This window comes from Equus asinus, chromosome 21, assembly GCF_041296235.1.
Source record: "Equus asinus isolate D_3611 breed Donkey chromosome 21, EquAss-T2T_v2, whole genome shotgun sequence".
NCBI classification, from domain to species: Eukaryota; Metazoa; Chordata; class Mammalia; order Perissodactyla; family Equidae; genus Equus; species Equus asinus.
Window position 1 is genome coordinate 76,374,160 of NC_091810.1, and position 15,900 is coordinate 76,390,059.

General features: G+C 42.2%; 1 protein-coding gene across 4 annotated transcripts in view; it reads right to left on the reverse strand.

The window, feature by feature from the left end:
- The window catches only part of PLCL2 (phospholipase C like 2), a 181,161-nt gene that overhangs the window by 40,462 nt on the left and 124,799 nt on the right, over positions 1-15,900 (reverse strand). For 3 of the 4 annotated variants that reach the window (XM_044754182.2, XM_014842164.3, XM_044754183.2), the window contains exon 5: positions 149-224. The exons of the other annotated variant lie outside the window; for it this stretch is intronic. In XM_044754182.2, the coding sequence (XP_044610117.1) occupies positions 149-224 (76 nt within the window). The remainder of the gene's footprint in view (positions 1-148; positions 225-15,900) is intronic. 4 annotated transcript variants of the gene reach the window in all.

The following is a 15,900-nucleotide window of genomic DNA, read 5'->3' on the forward strand; positions in this document are numbered from 1 at the left end:
GAGAACCAGTGAACTGGCATTTTCTTTAGCCATGGAAAAATAATTTTTATATCTGATTTTCTTGATATAGTATCAAAAAGATGAAATATTTAGAGGCAAAATATATGATGCTACTAATTTTAAAGAAAAGAAACAAGCTCGCACTTACCTGCCTTCTGACAATGTACAATCTTTTCGTACACAGCATCTGCATTTTCAATCAACGCCTTGAGGGACTGGATCATCTGCAAAGGGAACATCCAGACACGAGATGACACCTGACAACTGGACACCAGCCTACACACGTGCACCGGGCTCTTCCCCTAAAAACAGGCTGAGGTGATGAGGCAAAACGCTCTTTTATCTGACTTTCCACTACTTAAGTTCAAAAGTATATGTGAAAAATGATAAAATCATGCATCTCCCTGTAATGGTTTACACAAGGCTGTGAGTATGCTGTTTCCAGTGGAGTCAGGCTTGTACAACACTGAATTTGAACCTTGAACCAGCACCGAACTGAGTTCGTTTCAGTGTGAAAACCTTCAAATAAATATGTGTTACACATCTGGTCTGTGTTTTAAATCATAAACACATTATGACATTTCGGTTATTCATTTTAACAAAATCTTGAACTTCTTCGTCTTATAGAAAGCTCCAACATCTACACACCTTACCATTTCAGCCGAAATGCCTTCATGTGAAAATTGGTTTAAAAGTTACAATGAGGATTAAAAAACAGCATTTATTTGATACATCACTAAGGATAACACTCAAACTAGCATTTTTAATGTTCCTATCAAGGATTTTAAAACATTCTATTTTGAGTTCTTGTTCTAAATTGCATGTGCTTGTTTTAAGAGCCAAGCTTGAACAAGAAAAAGGATCAGGGCACAGCTGATCAATTATTTTACTCACCAAAATGTCAGGAAAAGATCTATCTGAAGTAATATTTTTGGCTCTAAAATCACTATGAAAATGGGATAACCAGATTCAGCTCTCATGACTCATAAGGTACATTATGATGCTTGTCCTAAATGTAGATTCTAACTTTCTGTATTTAAACATCCAAATATTTTGCATTATGATATTACTCATCTATTTTACATGACCCTTCTATTTTAAATAACACCAATCTATCATTCTCCATTCCTTTAAATTCCGCTTTGTTTTTCTTTACAGCATTTATCACTAACTGTCATGGTAATTATTTTATAAAAACTAAATATACGTAGGTTGAATTTTTTTGTATAACTCAAAGAACACCATATTTTGATCAGTTATATTAACTAAAGCCTAATCAACATGCCTCTTAAGAAGTGCACCAGTCTTAAAGTGAGTCTCACAGCATTTATCACCTTCCACTGTTCTCAGAAGAGTATAGTAAACACCGAGAGGTTTGAAGGCCAAAGCAGGTGTTCACTGAAGTCTTCATTCATGATTCATGGCAGGTCTACTATAGGCAGACCCTGAGGAGGAACTGGGGACACAGTGACCTACAGAATACAGCCCTTCTCTTCAAGAAGTCCATAGCCTAGCGGCAGAGCTTGCACAACGAAATTCAGTATTTGCACATTCATTCTTCAAGATCTGAGTCATTCCTGTAGATTAAAATACTCTATTTTACAGCTTGACATATTGAACAGGCAGTGATAAAAATGAATCGTTAAGAACTTGATTATACTGATATAAAGTCATTTGTACCATTACATAATTTGCATACTAAAAAGGTTCATAGCGTCATCAGTAACCTTTTTCAGTTTTGATGTCAAGCCAAATGAGAGATATGAAGCAAGGACTTATTCAAGCAAGGATGGTGGTTGTCACAGCTCAGTATCAAAGAATTGGCCAACAGTGCCTCCATCATTCAAACAGCAAAAAGGAAAAAAAAAACCACACAGGCAATGAAATGAACCTGGTCACGAAGCAAATGGGCAGGACAGGGGCAATACCAGAAGGCATGTAGGAGAACAAAACAGTGGCATTGAGCACAAGCTCACACACATAGACAACCAGCAGGGGAGAGGAAAGGCGGTCAAACAGATTCACACTAGGGGTGGTGTGGGGGAGAAAAAGCACAGATTTCCATGGGTTCAAATCCTGGCTCTGCTGTTCATTAGCTTTCTCATCTAGGACAAAATATTAAATGTCATGGAGTCATAACTTCCTACCTGTACAATGAGTTTAATAAAAGACAGTACCCTCGTAATGTTGTGCAGATTAAATGAAAGGATACTTGTGACTGTCACAATGAAAACACTTGCAAATGGACGGTGTCACAGCTCACTCCCCATTTATTCAGGGGGCCTGGCAGAGCATTTTCTGGTAGCCCAAAATAAGCTGAATGAGTATGGTTTCCTTTCATATGTTCACTGGCAATGTTTCAAACACCCAGTACTAATTTTAGTCTTACTTGGAAAGCCTGGTGTGATGAAGATCAGAGAAACAACAAAATGCATTGCTATTCTTAGAAGCATCTTCCAGCTTAAAAGTGTCAACAAAGGTTAGTTATGCACCTTCCAGCTGTAAAATACATGCAAGGCTTAAGAAATGCATATCCACCCCCAGGGTCTGGAGAGGGACACTCCCCTGCCTCCTGTGCTCTGTAATCCTGGGAGGATCAACCCTGTGTTCTTGGGACAATCATCTACTGAGAACCCCCTAAGTGTGGGACCCTGAGCTAAGTGCTGAGAGGGAATAAAGAACAGTTGCTGACCCAGGACCATGAGTAAACAATAATCACAATAAAACATGGCTTTGCCATTATAGCCCACATGCTATCAGGTGTGACCAAGTTAAATACTCCTAAGCCATGGCAGGTTGGTGGGATATTTAATGGTGGGGTACTGGTGGTGTCACGGCATCCACGTCGATGCTCCATTTGTGGCTTGGGCTTTGATATGAAAGTTCTTCTCCCAACAATGGGAGTGAATACACACCCCCTCGCTTATGAGCAGTGGATAAAATATGAAGGTGGCTAATACACCAGGGTGGAGAACACAAACAGAGTGACAGCCATTCCCAGCAGGTGTGGAGGTACACAGCAGCAGGTATTTGCAGACTGTAGCAGAGGGGAGTTCGGAGGGCACCAGCCTAGGAGAAGGTAGGCACACAGTAAACAACCAGCAGAACAGAGACAAGGCAGGAAGAAAACACATCTAGACCTGAGTAGAGAGGATTCACTTCACCACACCTGTTACTAAATGTGTTCACCACCTCCTTTGGGAGGACCTGCCAGTTTATAGTTCATATCTTTTTATAGTTTTAGGGTATATATTTATAGTTTGGGTATGTATTTATAATTAAATTAATGTATGGTAAACAGTTTATAGTTCTTGTCCATAGCATGAGTTCATTAATCCTCAACTCTTGCAGTAATTGCCTAAATCCTCCCTGAGTGAGAGAAGAGCCCCTCCCGGGGTTATTAAGGAAGCTCCCAGGAGAGCACTAGGTTAGGGGCCCAGCAACCTGAGACGCAGGGCCAGGCAATGCGCGTTCCATCTGCCTACCCAGCTGGCTGATGTCTTGCTTTCATTCATTCAGCTGACACCACGATTGAACGGAGAGAACACGGCACTGAGGATATAGCAGGGACAAAATGGGGGCGCCACTGGATCTAGTGGGAACCAATCTCTGTCTAGCTCTGCCACTTGATACCAAGCTGTGAGTATAAATAGTACAAGTGTTGGCTGAATGAATCAAAATGAAAGTAATTCAACGCCTCCTCTGCATCAGGTACGTACTTGGCGCTTTCTATTTCATTTAATGCTCAAAAAACCCACATAAGATGGGTACTTATGGTTTTAGCTTTACAGATGTGAACACTGAAGACCTGAGTTAAGCAACTTTCCCAAGGTCATCTGCTATTATGGACAAAGGAGGGGCTGTAACTAATAAAACAATGGAATTGGGGTTGTGTTTGAGCTCAAAGCCCCTGCTTTTTCCACAATACCACAATAGGTCTTGACATGAGTAGCAGTTGCCCAGACAAAGAACAAGAAAGGGCATTCCAACCAGAAAGATGTAGAAGAGCAGAAGGGACTTAGGAACTCCCGGCAGGTACTACACACGGTACAGTAACATCACCTCAACTACTGACACTGAGCCAGAACTGTTTTTTAAATAATGTTTCTTTATAAAGCACTCGGGGAAAACATTTTTAAAAAATGACAACAAACAATTTACTTGGTTCCACTTAACAATTCATTATTATAAAAGATAAATCATTTATATTTAATAAGAAACTACTAGAATAAGCATCTCAGACTACGTGGGGTGCAAGTGCAAGAGATGAGTCAAAGGGAAAAACTGCCTTCAGTTATTTTCTCTGTATCTGTTACGTTAATATGTCAATATAACGCAAGGCCGGGTAGAGTGGTTGGTTTCATAAGCATTATTTGCATTAATGCAAATGCATTAATTTCATCGATCCCCTTTAAATGCATAGGTGTAAGTCTTGGCACAGCAATCAGACATCCTCCTGCCAGACCTAGTAACTTACCACGTGGACACCCATATTGTGTATGAAGTATAAGATGATTTTACATAGTTGTCGCTAATGGGTTTCATATTAGTGTCCAGTTACCAGTACCTCCTAAATTTCTGGAACTAATGCATTAGAAAAATCTCTGGATTTAACATAGCCCGGAAATCCATTTCATAAATTTGATCAACTCTAATAGAAGGTTTTAATACAGGGCTCAAGCAGATGTAAAGCAGGAAGCCTCAAATAAAGGCAAAATAAAAATTAAAATTCATATTTTATTAAGCTGGAAAGAAACCAGAAATGCCTTTCATAAGAATGCTCTGTTTTGAAAGTAACTCCTCATGTTAGTATAAGGCAAACTTCTCTGTTTATGGGTATGGTTATGAAGGACTATTACTATACTAATATATTTTATATTACTAGATTTCTATAGATTGCTTCTTTATTTTCTGTTCTGAAATTTGCATATCAAGTCAGAAAATTCTGTTTTCAGAATAAGCCAGTCTACGGTTTTATGTAAGGATCTCATGTCTGATTTCGAACAATACACTGAATCTCCTTTCATCCTAGGAGCACAGATTTTGATAATTATGAAAGTAATTTGCCAATAATCTTAAGTCCTTGGGTGAAAGAAGTTTAACCATAACAGTAATAACATCTTCCGAGTTCCAGATTTTTTCCCTTCATCTTGCTTTGGCCCTCAGTTTCAGATAGAAAATGCCCTGCTGTTAACTCCTTCCTTAAAACATGGCTGCTGCCTGCGCTTCATTGTAGCTGTTTCTAATGAAGGTATACAGTCTGAGAAGGGCTGAAGTTGTTAGAGAAGAGAATGGCTAGATAGCAAAAACGCCTTGTTCTTTTACATGGATTCTGTGACTATGTGATGCATACAAGCAAATACCTTCTCAAACTCAAACAATTGAGCATCATTCTCACACTTCCCAATGGACTTATAAAACTGATGCACCTGGCCCCCACCACTGAACACCCCCAGAGTTCTGAGGCCGTCTTGGAGATCCATGGCTGGCCTTGGTGGACAGTGAATGCCCAAGTGGCAGGTGTGGCTTCAGGTACCACCGGGCTCAGGAAAGACCCTGGGAGGATTGGACCAGAGCAGGATTTGCTCCTCAGGACTCCAGGATGAGTAATGAAACAGCAGACGTGAACCAAGGATCGAGGTCTTGAGAAGACAAACTAATTCGATCCAAAGGAGTCCTCTCCTCTAATCAGAATGATCTGTATGCAGCCTCTAAAGCTCAGCGTCAGTGGAGGACTGTCCCCCTCGTGCTACACGGGCATACAGAGCAAGCTGATTCACTCTGTTGAGAATGAGACAGAAAATAAGAACGAAATTCCCTCAGGAAGCAGTAACCTTTGGCGCTTTTTTTCTGTGCTCTTGAAAGTGACAGCTCTCTGACTTGACAGCACTATCTTTCTTGTTAACACTTTACAATAAGCATTACTACTATGTGGGTGAAGAATTTTAGAATCAAATGCAGGATCCAGGACTTCTAAACTGAAATTCAGAGCTAACATTTTCTTCCACTAAAGCTTCCAAGTATAGCAAAATGTCACAAAGTTGAATGAAGGGAAGAGAAACCATTTACAAGGTTATTGTTGGAAAATGCAACATGGCTTTTAATACTTTAAAATAATATAAAAATCACACATTTGAACCGGGGTGCGTAAGTTACATCTCTGTGGGGGTCTGTGCCCAGCTGCATGCTACAATTAAACCTAGCCCTCCTCTCCATCTCCCACAGGTGAGAGCTGTGGCCATACTCTACTGCGTGGGGGAGGGCAGGGACCTGGTTACTATCCAGGGGCCGCAGTGTGCCATGTCATTAGTGGCTGCGGTCACCCTCCCTTCCAGCGAGGTCACTATGAAAACATTTTCTGAATAACAAATCGTTTCCAGAGTAACTTGTCCTCGTTTCCTCACGAAACCTCGCTTCCACTTCCACATTTTCCACTATGAAAACTACAGAAAAACATATATAATGCAAAAATTAAAGAAAGAACCTAAAGCTCTGCCAGATAAAAAGCAATACTGAATTATTAACAAACACGTAGGGAGGGGCATATTTGGGTGCTAGTGCATGGGGGACCCCATTGCAGGCTTGATGGGGAGGGGACAGAAGACAAATCAATGTGAAATATGGTTACACTCTCTAGGCATTTCCATTCACCTTAGAGGAAACAGGGAAATGTGGTTAGAGGAGTGAGGGGCCAAATTGGATGGGGTACAGAATTAGGATTTTAAGGAGAGACGCACTGTGATCAAAGTGGAATTTCAGAATTACGGGCAAAGTGTGAAGGAAGAAATGGAGGTGGGGGGCGGTGCTGGGCGTGAAAGTGGGTCGGTAAGTAGGCAAGGAGCCACTACTATAGCAGAAATAAGGGAGGCCGCAGAGGGGCTGAGAAAAAGAGGATGGAATTGAGAGATGATGTGGGGAAGGACAGGGCGAGACTGACTGATTTGCTGTGGGCACAGAAGCAAGGGCCAAAGACACAGCGGGTGAACTGGGTAGATAAATCTGGAACACACCCTACAGTTGTAAAGCATGTCACAGTTTACAAAGTGACTTCAATATGTTCACTCATTCAGGACGCGGAGTCCCACCTCAGCTGAGCTGAATCGGTGCTTACAACAGGGCAGTCTTGAGCAAATCTGCAGCAGCAACCAGAAACTGTACGAAAACTTGGTTCTGGCATTGAAAATTGGAAACGTTCTGCACAGAGGTAGTAGCTGAGATGAAAGGATGTTCATATCTCCAAGGGAGGAATTTTAAAGTTAAATCAGACCAAAACATCATAGTGATGCTCCAGGATCACTCAAATTAATGAGCAGAGAGAGCTAGTCTGAAAGACCAGAAGGAGAGGTCAAGGGGAAGGAACAGACAAGGATATTAGACATTTACAGATGTGTGAGGAGAATTTCTGGAAGGACGGTGGGTCTATGGTACAAGGAGCCCCGGATTCGGTCACCTGGTCATTGTGGAGAATACAATCGCAGTACTGACAGTTCTGCTAGAACGCGACACACGTGTCCCTAAAATCACTGCACTGTACAAAACCGTGCAACAAAAACCACGAGGGCTGCGGGAAAAATAAGGCTAGGGGCACAACATTCAAAAATTTTGCAGTGACATATTTAAAAAAGACAGGAACCGAATAAAAGTGATTGCACAGTTCTGCATATGTTAAATAGCTAAGGAACGCCAAACACCACAGTGAATGCGGCACTGGACCTTGAGAAAGATCCGAAGTTTGCTTGTGGAGGTGGGTATTGGAAGGGGTGCAGCTTGTGTGTGACTGTGAAGGGGCGGAAGGAGAGGGATCTGAACTCTGAGGACAGGCCGTAACACACGATGAGGATGGGCAGAGCTCCTAGCACTCTCAGGGAAGCGAGGGGGCTGGCAGGTGCTGAGGTGTGCATGTGCGCGTTCAGTTCACAGGTGCAGTCTTCTGCGCTCACTAGTGTTTCTTGTGGTCAAAACTGTGCACAAGAAAACACAAAATTCCCATGAGGTTAAAATTATTCCCTAACACATCAATCACACTCAAAGAAATCAGCATTTTCAAAACAAGTGTTATAGCAGAACTGACTATAAAAAGGAGAGTATATCAAAATCTTTCTGAAATTCTTTTTCAAGGTCTCCTGTGCAATTTTATTGTGAAGTACAGTGAAACTCTCAGTTTCTATCATATTCAGCTTAAGTATGGTTTTGGCATCATATAAGCCTGACACTGTACTCAAACTATTTTAATAATCATTTCTGGCCAGAGAAAAGATGCCAAGTACTATAGAAATCTGGAGCGAATTATGAGTTACGAGTGACCCAGGGTCCACGTGCAGGAAGCCAAGAATTCTCTAGCTTTTCAGTATGCTCGAACTTTTCATAAAGTTCCCTTCAGAGCTCGGGTGGAATGGACCTAAGGATGAACGTGGCTCTCCTGTTACATAACTTTTATCTAAACACTGGTACAATTGGCATCTCTTATGCACTGAATTTCAGATCAAATCCTGTAAAGTGACATGCCATCTCATCTGTAGGTAGCCGGCTGATTTTCACAAGACAAAACGCCTCCTCTACCACAATCAACGTCTCCATCTATCGCTTCTCACTCTAAATTAATATATCATCAAATCTGCACACTTAGAAGGGCCTGCATTTCACAGACTAAACTTCAAGTTTAAATTAAACTGCAGTTTCTGACGTGAATCACCATGTAAACATAAGATAAAGACATTATGCTCATTATACACAGCATAATACGGGTTTCTCTTTTACTCACCTAAATACCATTTGGATTCAGTATAAAATTCATGAAAATAAATAGTGTCATGTAGTCAAAACAACCAATTTATTGCCCTAGGTTCTGTGGAGGGGTTTCCTCCTGTCAAAGCCAGGCCCCCCATGTTGTCATAGCAACAGCCCTTCTAAGCTGGGCAGCTCATGAGCCCGAGGAGTGGGGGACTGTCCCTTGTGCTGGGTGGCAGCTTGCCTCCAAAGCTTGCCATCGATCCCTGCCCTTTTTGAACGTGCCTATCATGGCCCTATGGAGATGGGGAGTCCATTCCTCCTCACTGTCTCCCAGGTGCTGTAGTGCTCAGTGCACACGGCATGGACCAAATGTTTGCCCTCGTGGGTATTTCTGAGAGGCACTTCCAGCGTCAGCCACTAGAAGTCCTTAGTAACACACATTTCTTAGGCTGGAGGAGAGGAGAAAGGAGCAAAGACAAGAGAAAACACCACGAAGAGGAAATTGGGGGGCGGAGTGGGGAAGGAAGCACTATGTAGAGGAATAAAAGAAAGAAAAAGACAAAATCACAGAGGCAGAGCTTAGAGCAATTAAAACAGTATATGCACCGGGATGATGTATCTTATCGAAAACTGTATTTTTAAATCAGATAAGAAGTTTTTATTTTATGCAAACAGCTGGATAAACTATAAAGCCACAACCAAACTTTCATTTGAAAGGAATTCACTCCTATTTCTAGATTGGGATTTAGCATTACCAGAAATCTCCCTATGTCTCCACACATATTTAAATAGACCAGGCACTGGAGGAGCTCCACTGTGCAAAAGAGCTCAGGGGCAATAGCTGAGGGCTCTGGAAAAACAGCAGTTCCAACACACTAACGGGTTAGTTAGGAAGGCATTGTGCAGATTTTAAATGTTTATCCTACTACAAATTGTTGGCAAAGTTTTAAAACTTCTGAATAGTTTTAGTTTCAAGAAGTACACAGAATTTCAAAAAGTTGGAAAGATTTTGGTTTTCATCTTATACTGTTTCTGGTCCTGTACAACAAAATATTCGGAGAAAACAGAAATTGTTGAAAACTGAGTAATAAAACAGAACCTAAACTACCCTAAAAAGGAACGCCACTGCAATAATAAAACTATCCAGAAAAACTAAATACGAATTCCTGCCAGTTCCTGTGATGATGTATCATGCTGTGCTTCTGTGTGGAGAGCATGTATATAGTATGTTCACAGGCACTTACACTACAATAATCCTCTTACTTCTCCATTTATGATCAACCTTATGTGATCAGAAGCCTCGTTACGGAAGAACTCGGTGTGTTACACACCATCTTGTACATGATCACTGTGGGAAGACTTCTGCAACAGTCTCACACCAAACAGGCTCCTTACAGCACAAGATGAATCGCTGTGCACCACGGTGACCTCAAGGACACACCCCCCCCCCCCCCCCCATCCTCTCCGGGGCCTTCGGTCATGCCAGCTTCTCAACACTGTCAAATGCTTCTCCGCTTTCCCAAACTATAACAACAATGTGCTTACACGACACTCTCACACCATCTCAGATGGCACGAAATTTAAGCACAGCTTGTGCTCAAGTGTCCTCTATGGTTACGAGAGTAGAAAGGGGTATGAGTAAGGGAGGGCCTCAGCAACCTGGAAAGGAACTTTTTACCAGGCCTGTGGGCAGCCAGGCGCAGTCCAGCAGGGATGTAATCTACAGGCAACCACTCACTCCTGCCTCCAGTAAACACCTGGAAAGAGGGAAAGAAGGGCCAAGGTACCCCGGGAGTGTCTCCAAAGAGCTGATGAGAATGGCCTCAAACCTGGCCTGAACCATCCCTGCAGGAGGAAAGGGGAACTTGAGCTCATTAAACCCAATTATTCAATGAGCGAGCTATTTCCAGAGAACAGATTAGGAACTTCCGGATGCTACATTAACTCTTTCAAGTCACCAAGGACCATTTAGAGTTCTGACATGCTCGTTTAAAACTATTATTACTAAATTAATTAAATTTCAAAAGATACAATTTGAATTAAACATAGTACCGCTTTTATTACTGCCTACTTATATCCAGCCTTTTCTCCAAGGGGAGCAAGGTGATTTAGAAACTCCTAATTAACAGAAGGTAATTCAATCACAGTCTTACTGTAAAGTATCATTAGTTTCTCTCAGGCCTGTGGTAACTAAGTATAGATGTTAGTTAAGAGAGAAAAGCAGTGGGAGACTCCGTAATGAAAAGCAGTATTTTTGAGCACAGTGAAGTGTCCACAGTATTCCAGGAATGGCAGAGCTAGAAGGAAGATGAGGATGCATTCGACCAGCTCCAGTGTTCACTGTAAAACCCAGGCATTCTTCCTGCTGTCGACCGCAGAACTCACGTGTTCCTGTATCTTCCCCTTTCAGAGTAAGAGACCACTCACCTAGCAAGGTGGTGGGAAACCTTACCTTCTCCTTTCACTCTGTAGTTTTGAACCTGCCTTTATGAAATGGAGGAAGCACGCTGCTGCTCTGAAGTTTGGGGTGAGGTTAAAGTATACTCACACCAAGGTCTTAAAGCTCCAAGAGCTGTGTGTCTCTAGCTTTTGAAAACTCATAATGACATGATAACGACCACTATTTATTGAGAACTTACTATATTCTGGGCTATTTACACGTAAAGTCATACCCTTTGAGGTGATAATACTATGCCCATTTTACAGACAAAGACATGGAGCTGCCCACAGTCACAGAGCAAGCGCCTGAGCAGGGACCACCTTGTCACCGAGGCTCATGTTCTTTGCTAGCACTGCCTCCTGAAAAAAATCTCATCTGCTTCCTAGGGTACAGCCAGGTTCCTCCTTCAGCCCCTGAATTCTAGTCACAGTGTCTCTGCATGAGAACAATTCTGCGCACATGTACTCACCTTTCCATGCATACCCGCCTGCATCGTCTCTGGGAATTCACAACTGTACTTACTGAGATGTGCCCTTGGCAAGATACACCACGACACAGTTCTGTTGGGCGCCTGTTGCCCTGGGAGTCAGTTCACGATGGCAGGTGAGATAAAGACAAAGACAAGGATTTCCCAAGGTGGGATCAGAGCCGGTGGATATTGTGTGTGTGTGGGGGGGGGGGGGGGGGGCTCCAGGTTTCTTCCCCCAGGAGCACAGGAGTGTGGTACCGCTCACTTAACAGGGCCAGTGAATGTTGGAGATGAGATGGATGGGACAACTGAGAGAAGGTGGCTGTCTGGTCGGCCCACTAGGGCCCCCTGCCCACCTACTAGTTCATAGACCATCCATCTATGAGCATGCTTAGGAAAATCATAAAGCACATATACAGTGATGCTTCCATCTCAGCGTGGCTTCAGTAAATCAAGCTGCTCTCCTGTCTGGCCACGTAAACAACTAGGAGCCCTTACTTCTTCCTTCTCTCCCCTCCACTCCTCAACTCTGCCATATTTTCTTCTTAGGGTCTACGAATCTAAGTAAGCAATTTCAGACAGAGCAAAGAATCCTTTGGCAAAGGATAAGGGAGACTTTGAGAGTCTGAACAAGAGGTAAATGATCTGGGGGAGCTGGGACTCTCATACCTTCCTCCAGCCTGTTCTAGTCCCAACCCCTCCTGCCTCGGGCCCCACCCTTCCCACAAGCATCTGGAGCTGTCCAAGTACCCCAGGCATCCTCCTCCTCCTGGACCAGCAAAGGCGCCATTCCCTGCCTTAGGACGTGGGTGCTACCGTCTAGTACTAATACTGGAGGGCAGCCGCTCCACCCTCCAGCCCCTCGCCAGCCCCCAAACCTAACCCTTTCAAGGAAGGCTACTTGTGATGAAATAAATCAGTCAAGTTTGGGGAATGTAGGCTCTGTTGTGAGAACACAGCGGTGAACAGGACATGCACTGTCCCTGGCATCCTGGAGCTCAGATTTGGGGCTGGGGGAGACATATACCTTAAGAAAAGGAATCAAACCAGTGAACGTATAATTACAAGCTGCAATGAGTGTAAGAAGGCAATGAACAGCATAAAGAGCAGCAGGGTGGGGGGATCCACATAGGGGCTTGGGAGCAGCTTCCCACTCCCCCTGGCGGGGGGGGGGGGGGCGGGGGCGGGGCAGGGGGGAGAGAGTTCACAGGTTTGATCTCCGCCCCCAGTCCCCTTTATAATCCCTGCCCTTCTGAGCCAGCTTTAAATAGAATGTGGTTAGCACAGGCCAGAGTTTATGATTTGAGAGAAGGCCCTCCTCCCTGCTAGGGGAGGGTGAAAGGAAACAAGGGGTTTTCAGAGAAGATGCAGAGCCTGCCTACTAACTCCACCCAATTCCCCTTTCTCCACCCAGCCCTTCCTCCTCCCTAACAAGAAATGCTCGAGCCGACTGAGAAAAGGAGAACAGCGGCATTAACTCAGTTCTTTGGCTCATTTTTAACGCCTTGTTACCAAGCAGCACAAGCATGATCTCACTGAATATGTGGGAAGTTAAGTTAGTTCTACACTTAATTGGATTATAACACAAAACTCTGGTTGATTGTCACCATCTTCTCCTGACATAGCACACCTGCCCAATGAGGACTATGAGAAATCAGAGTAAACTTCGATTTTCATTGCCTTTCCTCTGCTATTTCCGCCTCTTGTGTCTTTAGGTTCCTGACCGTGGATACTAACAAAATGCTAACAATTAACAAAATGTAACAGTTGGGGCCCACTGCTTTTTCCAAGACAGGAGGACTCAAGGATTACCGCACTATCCTCCTACTGGGTTAACAAGTAGAATGATGTTCTTATGGATCAAAATACAAAAGGCACTGAGTACAATAGTTAAAGGAAGAAAGAACCACCTTTAAGGTCATAATGTAAGCTGGCAAAAGTGAATTGCATCAAAATACTCTAAGGACTTTTTTTCCTGATCCTCTTTTCGAGGGTTGGCAAACCTTTCTGTAAAGGAGCAGGCCATTCCTAGTTTAAACTTTTAGGCTTAGTTTCTGTTGCAGCTGCTCAGCTCTGCCGCTGTAGCGGGAAAGCAGTCACAGAGAATATATAACGGATGGGGCTGTGCTCCACTAAAGCTTCGTTTATGGATGCTGAGATTTGGATTTCTTATGATTTGCACGTCATGAAATATTATAATTACTATAATTTTCAATTATTTAACCTGTAAATGACATTCTTAGCTTGCAGACCATACAAAAACAGGTGGTGCCAAATTGGCCCACGGGCCACTGTTTCTCTGCTCCTATCTAACATGTCACATGATGCACCATTTGGTAACATTGGATTAAAAGTATTCAAGAGAATATAGCCTGATATGCTGCATGCACATGTAGAAAAGAACATGAAAAATCAAGCGCAGTTATTAGTATTTTAAAATGATGAACATATGTTATGATATATGTAGGCAAAGGAAAAAATTGGTTATAGAGAATCCTAACATTAATCAAAGACTTTCACAGACTCACAACAAAAATGGGGCTGAGTTTTAGGAAAATCAACTAAAAATTAGTAAGTACCATCTCAATTACATTTAGCTAAATATTCAAACAGCCATTTCTATTCACAAAGATAGATTTTTCTTTTTTTTTGCTTTTGGCACCAGATAAGTGATTTAAAAGCTAAAATTATTTTGTGTCATATAATGACATAAATGATGGTATAACTGCATTTGGTGACTCTCCAGCGTAGGAGTGCAACAATCATACAGAAGACTAGAATGATCAACACCAATCTCAAAGAAAACACCTGCACGAAAGATTTCTATAAGTAGATAAAGGATCTCCTAGGTAAAATCTTCATATAAAAATCTCTAACATTTAGCCCTAAAGATTTGGCTAATACTAAACATAGTACGGAAACAAATATTTTAAACTACTTAACGTGCTTTTTTAAGTTAATTGGTAATTAAGCTTGCACAGTTAAACTTAACTCTTAACACATCAGATTGTCCACCCACTCAGTTTACTGTGAGCGTAGTTTTCTTATGGTTCAGAATTTAAAATGCCTTAATTAAGTTAGAAAAGACTTTAAAACCATTATTAAGTGCTATTTTCATTCCTGACAAATTCATGTGGTAGTAAAATCAGATTTCTTGTATTAAAGGTGGTTATTTTAGCGGGGTGAGTGACATTAATTATTTCTCAGCAATCTGGGGGAATATAAGGGAACAGAATGAAAAACAGGAGCTGTTAAGTGTTATTTATAGGAATACGTCTAGCTGTGGAGAAAAATCACTACCTCCTTATTCAAACGGCTGTGGAAAAACACCTTGAAAAATTTTTTTTCCAGCTCATGACTAAAGACATAACATACAGGAAAAAAGGTCAGAAACGAGTACATCCTACCGTCCAATAAAAGACGCCAGTGGGCGGCTCAAGTAAGTGTATACAATTACATTTTCTCCAAAACATTTCTGAAATACATGATTTTTCATATAAGCTGGTTATTTCAATAGCTTCATTTTTATGGAGTTGATTCCATCCAAATTATCCCATTTCTTAGAGAGTTATCTTCTAGAATGTGATTGTACTTCCCAATAGTCCGTGTCCACAAAAACAGAGGAGCTCATCATTGCATTTACAAACAAATTTGTATATCACCACTAACAATTTTATACAAGTATCTGACGCAATTTCAATCTTTTCAACTCAACTCCAAATTGGACTTGCAACACTGCCGAATTTGTAAATGGAAAAGCACACGCTGTTCTAAACCACACAAGAATGGGCAGCCATACATCAAGCTAATCCATGACGGATGGGTCCTGCATTTACAAAGTCAGGGCGAGACATCCAGAACATCAAGATTCTAAACAATAACATTATTTCACTGTAACTTACATGCTTTCTACGCTCTAATCTGAACATAAACAAGGAGACATAACGAAATATTAAAGGATTCATCCTTCTGATGAATCTTTGACAAAAACTACTTCTGAAAAGAAATCCACATGTGTGAGTCTTACTGGTTAATTGCAGCCAGCACTTTGAAGCCAGCACTGTTAAAATGATCACTCAGGCCAAAAAGCTCCATTTAACTGTCTGGAGAACATTCTGAACCCTACGTGGAGCCAGACACCAGGGTGAACCGCAGGCTCAGATAGCAAAGGCAGCCATCTTCCCAGGTGGAATAAAGAACCACCACAGGCTTCACATCCCCAACTCCCCACCTGGTCAGAAATTGCCACTAACAGGAAAAC